The following is a 9,739-nucleotide window of genomic DNA, read 5'->3' on the forward strand; positions in this document are numbered from 1 at the left end:
TGGTAGACAGTCATTATTATTATTAACACCTTCAAATATATTCTTATTTAACTCCATTGTACTTTTTAACATGCATTGATTTGTTACTCTCTAAAATCGAGATATGATGAAAGAGGCGATACTAAGTCGTTGCTTACTTCTAAAATATGATCCTGAAATACAGTACATATTTTATATATACTTCGTTTAATTGTGGAACGCAGACTTTTCATCATTTGTACCTCATAACTATCAGGAGTCTTTTTATAAGTATTTCCGCCATGCGCATCTAAGATTTCTTTTAACTGAAGCATTAAATCAAGTATAATATCCAAATCCACCAAAACTACACCGTACTTATCTTCACTAAAAGATGCAGCAACCAAGCTTCCCATCGCTTGACATGCATATATCACTGGTTGACAATTGTAAAAAAGTTTTTGCGACTTAAGAGCTAAACGTTCTGCGAAGAAATAGGAAAAACCTGGTTTTCTTTGTAACCAGCACCAAAAATTGAACATCATTAACTTAAAAATGTCTAGTACGTAGCCAAATTGCATACGTGGCAATATATGTTGTTGTTGCATGTGATCGTGCGCTAAGTTTTCGGTAACCCACTCTTTTGTTAAATTTCTGATTTTATAGCGAAGTCTTCGTTTCTGAGGAACAAAACGTGGAGGTAAGGGAGGAGGCTTAACAACCACAAAACCTCTACCAGCAATATTACAGGGATATAATTGTCCTGGTTGAAATGCAGTTGTGGCTTCCTCCATAAAAATAGAGAGAAGATCTTGAAAACTGTCACTTATTTCGTTCCAGCGATGCGGGTGTCCTCCAGGATGACTTAAGGAAAAAATCTCTTGACGCCTTCTTTGATTAGTTTCTGCCAACATTAAGAAATCAAAGTAAGCCAAGTAATGTAACATGGGGAAATCAAAATTGTTAAGACCATTTGCCAATCTAACACAAGCCACGTCTTTTATGATATTGAATATTGGGAATGTCCAATGTTCCGTAAGAAATGCCTGAAAACATAATATAAGACTACTTGTTATCAGGAAAAACATGAAGTTGTGAAACCATGCATAGAAAAGAACTTTTAAATTTAAAACACAATAAAAAGAATGTGTGGAATATTCAGGAATTTTCCAGTGCATAACATCACACAGTGAATCTCGAACGCATCTGCCTTTCCAAAAGTAGAGTCCATAGAAAATTAACATGGGGTATATACTGCTGTGGGCAGCGGGATACATTGCTGTTACAAGTCCATGCTTTATCTGGAGAAATTTGGGCAATTGTATAATAGGAAATTTGATGCAACGTTCATGATAATGAAATCCGTACTCACGGACAAAATAATACAGTCCTGTCCACATACCTGATAGGATTAAGATTAAATGTTCTTCGACAATAAATTCTGTTCCATTCTCATCTGGTTTCACTAAATATGCGTACGGTCCTCCTCGGACAGACAGATAAACATGGGCTATTTGTCCTCCTAAAATGATATACAATGTCAATAAAGCTAGATTTTCAGGTAGAAGAAGGCAGTATATTAAAGAGAATCTAGTTGAATAGAACGGTTTTGCTACTAAATATTCCATGCTTAACATAACTCCAATACCCATCACACAAAACAAAAGCATTAACATGCCCAATAATGAAAACGTAATTTGAGTTCTGAGTGTATTCTCTAGCCAAATAAGTGGGTGAAACAAATTAAAATTAATAATAGCAATAAAGAAGAACATATATAATGCTTCACAAAACAAAGACCATAGAATGGCTTCTATTACTCTCCAAAAATAGACCTCTCTACAGAATATTCTTCTATAATACGTCCCCATCTTGCTAAGTTGCTCTTATTTATATTCTAGAAATGATCTTGTATTGTGTATCCAAACGATCAAAATTGATCAGCTACTAACAACGAATATTTCAATTTTGCTCATCCGTTCTCCTTGAGAATGCTGACAAATTGTACAAATGACTTTTGTAATTAAAACGTGGACCCATGAAATAGAATATTGAAATAAGTTTGAATGTAAGCAACATTTTTTTGTATTTTCTTTGTCTTCTTCATCTCTCTCACCAGGCATGGACCTTAAACATTGTTGCCAGTGTTCTCTGTTTGATTGCTGTTTTCAGTACTTTTAATTTGTATACTTTTAACCCTTTTCTGCGATGAAATCTTTATCCTTTTGTTATTATTCTTATTATATAAGGTAACATGACTATAAGTTGCAGTTAATTTCAATAAAATTTTCAATTTGTATTTGTTATTTCTAATTTTTCATCGGATAATGTATATCCTTTGCAGATATAGTTTTTATTATTATTACTATTTCTTTTCTTAGAGTTAAATTCCGTTTAATGATGACAATAATATTATCAAAATACTTTCAGTTTTTCAGTTTCAGTTTTCTCCCTTACGGGAGATTTAGGCTAGTTTTAGACGAAAGCATTTATCGTAGCATTTCTCGTAGCAGATGTGCTGCCAAAAATCTCGTATAATATTCTATGGCATCAAAAGTATATTGTGCTTTTACACGGTAGCATTTTGATAAGCATTTTGTCGTGACGTAGCAAACAAATCACTGGAGAGGAGCGCAATTATGGCTTCAAAACTAAAACAGATATTTCAGTCACTATTTCTTCTAAAGCCCTTTTTCGCATACTATGCTTATTATGATACAAAGGACTTTTAACGGTGCAGTTATACTATAGTTCCATAGATTTTAAAATTTACAGAAGAAATTTCTAATATTTTAATAGAGTAGTGTATAAGTAATAGAAATATAGTGTGCACTTACATCTGAAACAGTGTTGGGTAAGTTACTTGTAAAAATGTAACGCGTTACAAGTTACTTTACTTTGTCTTAAAATGTAACGCGTTACTTGCCTCAAAAAAGTAACTGTTACTTTACTTCGAAAGTAACGCGTTACTAACGCGTTAGTTTTGGGTCCGAAACTTTGAATATGTGAAAAAATCTTATTACTTCAGTTTTCCGTACTGCTATTACTACCGCTATTATTATTATTATTATTATTATTATTATTATTATTATTATTATTATTATTATTATTATTATTATTATTATTATTATTATTATTATTATTATTATTGCACGTTCTGAATCGATTTATGTAAATGCATGGATAAATTTTTACTTGACAACTATATGAACATTTTAATGTCATGTAACATTGACTAAAATTCCATACTGCGTTACTCGTAGGGATGGGCACGAGTGAATTCGAGCAAGTTTTCTTTGAAACTCGATTCGACTAGAAACAGACATATTTGAGCTCGATTCGAGAACTCGGCTTGAAAAATTTCCTCCAACTCGACTCGAATTCAGGTCGAGTTTCGAGTCGAGTCGAGCCAAATCTGGTGTATAGTTTCGCGTACTCTCTTCAAGTATCCTACATAGACAATATAATTATTATAAATGGTACTACTACTACTACAACTTATTATTATTATTATTATTATTATTATTATTATTATTATTATTATTATTATTATTATTATTATTATTATTATTATTATTATTATTATTATTATTATTATTATTATTATTATTATTATAACAACACTGTGTATAAACATGAAAGATGAGTACTAAAAAGTAGTTGATTGCCAACCTCGGTAGTCGTGAAGTTTAGGAGTCAAGGTCATTGTTCACGAGCTTCTGAATTTTGGTTGAGGGTCTATGTTGAGTATTCGGGCTCAAGCCAAACGTTGTTAAAAGTTATAGGGCACTGGCCAAATATTTTCAAAACTGCTCGGCCCGGGTTTAGAATTGTGAACGACTCGAGCAGATCGGCTCACAGCTCATTCACTATCGACTCAAACCGAGAAGTGAGCTGAGCCAACAACTCACCCAACCGAGTCGGCTAGAGCCCTTCGCTCAGTTGAGTCGAACCGAGCAGATGGCTTATCCCAACCAAGCAAGCTCGACCGATGGTTCACCCCAAGCGAGCAGGCTCGAGCCATTGGCTTAGTTAAGGCGAGCCGAGCTAAGCTTGTTATAAAAAATCTCTTGTAGTCTCGCTATCGATACGAGACGAGATGCGAGCAGTGTCCCCTCTCGTGAGCAACACTAAAAGTATTCCATATTACTGCTTAGATTACATTTCTCATGGCTTTCGCTTCCCAGTGTAATCAGGCCATGATTTCAAAACGAGTTAAAACGAGTGAGCCATTTATCAAACTCGACTCGAGAATATTACTTTTGACTCGACTCGAAACTCGACTTGGATTCGAGTCGAGTTTTAGCTTGACTCGGGCCCATCCCTATGCGTTAGGAAAAAATGGTTGCTTATTATAATTCTAATGTTGCTATGTAAAATTAAAAATACACAATACAGAGAAACATTACACTACAACTGACAAAATGAGAACACATGAACTGGGGGTGAATCAAAACTTGCCAGTAACTCTGAAATCGATACATGCTTTTTAAAGCTAGTTGTTCCAAACTCAATAATCAACGGGACTTTAGGATATGCAAACTGGTCTAAAAGAACCCTAATATTACATACCATCAATATTACATCAATAAAGTAGGCCTACTCTTCAGAACACAGTTTATTCATATTAAACCCTTACTGAATGTCGTTAATTATGGCACCCTAGTTGTTGATAAATATTTCCAGCCGGGGCACCACTTTACTTTTAAGTTCTGTTCACCAGTGGCGTATTTACGATTTTTTTTCGGGGGGTTTTGCTAACTTTCGGGAAGGGGGGCTTTGCCTGAAAATGTGAAAATTCTGCAAGATATTTTATACACTTTACTATTGTAAGGAAGATTTCGAGGGGGGAGCTTAAACCCGGAAGCCCCACCCCTAAATACGCCACTACTGTTCACCATCATCTTCAGCTTTTAAGAGAAAGTATTCTTTCAAATGTTCGAACGATAAAATATTTTCGTTCTCCATCTTTATAAAAACAACACCATTCAAAGTAAAATAGACTACCAGTACCATTGCACTCGTAGTTCACTCACTGAATGTATTGATTTGGAGCCGCCAAAATCTAAGACAAAATCTTCCAGGTGCTTGCAATCAGTACGCGTGATTTCCCTGAGGCTGTCCTCATCTTCCAAAAACAGCAAGTGGCACTATATTTTATGTAAATAAACAAATCAAATTGTATCTATGAAAGCCTACCAACGTAAAGTTCGTAAGACGAAACGGGAAAATGCACATCGAGATTTCCCGTTCCGCCTTGCATTAAGATGAAAAGTGATAACAGGTTTTACATGCAAATTTCATTGCTAAAGGTCATAAGGCGAAACGGGAAAAGGCGAACAGTGCAGGAATTGTCGGTCACTGACATCGTTCATGCTCCATTGTTCCATTCTGAGAAAGTCACTTACAGGAAAGAAACATTTGTTTGCGAAAAAAAAATACATATATTGTAGTTACTCATCGGAAATGTAACGCGAAAAAAGTGACGCAAACTAGGTACATTACTTAAAATTTTGTAACGCGTTACCGTTACAGTTACTTTGGAAAAAATGTAACGCGTTACTAGGAAATGTTACTTGCGTTACGTTACTTCCCAAGACTGATCTGAAATGCGTATTTACGTGGAAATATAGAAATTAAAGTCGAACCTGAAATGCACGTAATCTTCAATAAGCTGCCATAAAATTTTGGCAAGTCTGTAATTTCCCCATTTTGTATCGAGAACAGAACCCAACCAACCCTTTCGGGGCTTCTAACCCGTTCCCACTACTGCCACTACTACTACTACTACTACTACTACTACTACTACTACTACCATTACTACTACTACTACTACTACCACTACTACTCCTACTCCTATTCCAACTACTACTACTACCCGTTCCTACTCCTACTCCTATTCCTACTACTCTTACTATTACACCTACTGCTACTGTTACTATTACTAAGTACTCCTACTTCTACTCTTACTACTAGACCTACTTACTCCTCCTACTCCTGCTACTTCTACTACTATTACTCTTACTACTACTACTACTACTTACTCCTCCTCCTTCTCCTCCTCCTACTACTACTACTTATACTATGGATCCGTATAGTAAAACTACACGTTGCCACCTGTTAAAGTGAATCTGCTCCAGGGAATGCAAGAGCACACCTCAGAAATGATTGCTGAAAGTACAATAAATGAAACGAGTTTTTTAAAAATGAATTTCTGTGTGGATCCGTATAGTGAAACTGCACGCTTTTAACTTTGTACAAACAAGGATGTTCCTAATATTTTTAAATTAACATAATAATAATATCCCTAATCCAACTCATTTTTCTTTACTACAATTCAATTACCCACACAAAACAAAGAGCATGGATATTTGACACAATATCTTTCGCTTCCTTTTAACACACCATGGCGCTGCAATCGGAGCAGAAATGCTGGGGAAAATGCTACGAAATAGGGCAGGTTCTATCGACAAGAAATGCCATAGGATATGCCATGGCATGGAATATGCTATAGCATTTGCTACTTTACACGGTAGAATATTGATGATACGATTTTTGCTATGAGAAATGCTTCCGTCTAAAACTAGCCTTATAGTCCCAGCCATATAGCCATGTGGACTGCTACTAAGGCTAGTTTTAGACGGAAGCATTTATCGTAGCATTTCTCGTAGCAGATGTGCTGCCAAAAATTTCATATAATATTGTATGGCATAAAAAGTATATGGTGCTTTTAAACGGTAGCATTTTGATAAGCATCTGTCGTGACCCCACCCAACCAGGTACATTCTAGGAACGTGCCATTTAAGTTCCATATGTACCGTTTACGTACCTGGTACTTGAAAAATGTACATTTCATATGCATAGCACGTGTCGCTAGGTACGTGCCTTTCGAGGAATTTCTGACACTTGAAAGGTACTTTTACATGCTTCACTGGAATGTGAGGAATGTGAATGGCACATACCCCATGTACCATGGCATGGTTGTGCGTAAGTTGCTTCGTATTGCGACTAGGGTTGCCAATTTAGCCACTTTGTGACGAGATCTGGCCATTTTGAGAACGTCGTTAGTCACATAATTTCCAAAGAGCCAATAGTGGCTTTTTAGCCATATGCTTTTCACTTCTATAGCCACTTTCTGAGTTTAGCCACATTGTAATATATTGTGTGTGTCATTTTGCAATTTTCTGACGTTTGATGCGTTCTCTAGGTTGTAACATTCTAAACCCCACTGGCAGAATTGTCCTCATAACATTAGCATTGATGGTTATATTGTGACGTTACACAGCAGAGAATTAGTTCAAAACCTGTACGTTAAAACTAGACGTTAAATAAAATTTTCGGGAAGACGTAAGTTTAAGTATAAACTAACTCCTTAAAGAAATTCAGCCTGATAATATAGACATCCTGCAGGAAATGGTTATCCTTCCTTTTCCATTATTATTTGGCTATGAAACAAATGCCGGAGACATATACAACCGCTATATACAACAGTGTGGTGTTGGAATGTGTAATGATTAGGATGTGATGTTTTATTTTATTTTTGTGAAAGTTCAACACTTCCAATGTACCCGTAAAAATGTACTAAAGAAATAGTGCCCATGTTTTTTAAATATTCAATTAGAACTGGACAATCTACATGAAATTTGCAATCGATCAGTGAAAACGTCATCTTTCTAGAGCCTGTAGTTTCTGATATCTCATTGTCGAGAAACATATATGTGTATTTTAAAAGAGCTCCAAAGATGGCAGCACAATTCATTTGCATGTATTTCGGAGAAGGCTTACTAAAGGCAAAGGCCTTTGAACAATAATCTAAAAGGATAAACTTTGTGAAAAATATTTATTTCAGTAATTTATTTAAACTACACTCTTTTAAAAATATTTGTCTTTGTTATAAACGTAAAATCACAAATAACCGTAAATCAAAGATTTAAATGCTAAGATTATAGGTTAGAGCTCGGTCGCTCGTAAATGTTACTGTAGTATTTTAATAGATAGTTAAATTGTCACACAGATGCCGGAGGAGGGTATATATTTTCAGAGTTAGTTGCTTCGCTTTTTTTTCAAAGTACAAGCTTCTAAATTCGAACGTAAAAATGAAGCGTTAGGTTTTAGTATTTAAGTACTCGCACCCCCAGTTGCATAGCACTGCCCTAAGGAACATTACTGACATGCCTAGTACACCTTGTCTCAAAAAGGTTGAGCGCATTCTTTATTGGTGTTTTGAGGCAAAAATTTTCTAAGTCCAGCTTCGGGTATCTTCGGGAAAAAGTAAGCCAGGTTCGAACCTCCAAGCCAGCCTTTGCAATCGGGAAAAAGTTTGCAGATTTGTTTTTCTTCTTTTAAATATAATAAGACTTGTTACCAAGTGTTTAAAAAAGCAACATTGATTGAAATACTTAATGATACAATATTTCGAAACTTTTTTTTTTTTTAATGTCAGCACATGCTTGTTTGTCATTTAGCTCTCCATACGTAATGGAACATTAAATACGTTAAAGAATCTTTCCATATGTAAAAGAATGCTCAAAGTTAAGAAATAGAACATAATTATCGCCTGAGTACTAAAATAAAAGTCAAAGTAGAACAGAAACAGCGTTTGTAATGGATATGAATGTCATAATTATCTTGAGATCCGTTATACATCGCTAGAAGCATAGTTCTAGAAGTCCTTGCGTTAGCTCATTGGTAAGCTGTCGGATTTCTAATCTTAAGGTTGAGAGTTCGAATCCCGTCTAGGTTAGTCCTTTTTTTAAATTATATTTTCCGCAATGCATGAAAAATTATATAAAATAATTACATTAGAATACATAAGTTGTGTATATATAACATAATCATTGCAGAACATAGTAATTATTATGTTTAAAATATAACATCTGAGATAATTTTCACAGTAGGTCGGTATTATATATGAGGATGTAAATACAACTTAAGAAACTCGTTCAATAGCAATAAATAAGTTATGTAGTGTATTTATTTGCATCTATTTGTCATACAGATGTAACTTCTCAATATTCTCATTACAGCATGTCATTTACATTCGTGAAATACAATATATTCCTACGGATATAGAAAGTGTATAAACAGAGTATCCAAAGTCGTATCCTCCTTCAAGACACATAACTTTTCCCGATCCCCTTAACGTCACGGGAAGAAACACAAACTCTCTTTAGAACGGAATGTCGTTACTTAGAGTCTCATTCGAATACGTTGAATATGCTTTTGTGTATTCATCTCTCTCTCTCTCTCTCTCTCTCTCTCTCTCTCTCTCTCTCTCTCTTTCGCTTTGTTTATGTATGTGTGTGTGTGTGTGTTGCGGAATGTCCCAAGTTGAATACAACATTTGCCAAGTATATGAGCATCATTGTCATCGAATACCAGAAATTGAAAGTCGTGTTTCTTCAGGTTGGGTTTGCGTGTTCATGTTAGCTCACTGGTAGAGTACGGACTTGACAATAAAGAGGTCTTGAGTTCAAAGCCTACAGCTAATAATCATTCTTTTGTTAGTAGGATTGCACAGAAATCGGATACAAGGAGTGGTTTATTTCTAGAAATATTTTCAGAAGCGTTTAGGTAGCCCTGAAAAGGGCTGTTTTCGGTAGTTAAGGCGGGGACATTAATATTGTGTCCAAGACCCTTCTGAATTTATTACACGCTCCATTCTTCTGGGCATGGAATCTATTACATGGGTGACAAATCTATCTCCTTCCCCTACCTCCAGCCATGCTTCGGAAACAAGATGCCACAGGTCATCCTGAGTTCTTGGTGGATCTGCCTCAGG

At 35.5% G+C, this 9,739-nt stretch overlaps 1 protein-coding gene across 1 annotated transcript; it reads right to left on the reverse strand.

Annotated features, from left to right (window-relative positions):
- LOC145667073 (nucleoporin NDC1-like) lies at positions 1-2,057 on the reverse strand. Its single transcript, XM_081734780.1, has one exon. It carries the CDS (start codon positions 1,827-1,829, stop codon positions 84-86), a length of 1,746 nt encoding a protein of 581 aa, XP_081590906.1. The 5' UTR covers positions 1,830-2,057; the 3' UTR covers positions 1-83.
- Between the last annotated feature and the right edge of the window lie 7,682 nt (positions 2,058-9,739).

This window comes from Thermobia domestica, chromosome 12 (genome assembly GCF_964235325.1).
Source record: "Thermobia domestica chromosome 12, izTheDome1.hap1.1, whole genome shotgun sequence".
NCBI classification, from domain to species: Eukaryota; Metazoa; Arthropoda; class Insecta; order Zygentoma; family Lepismatidae; genus Thermobia; species Thermobia domestica.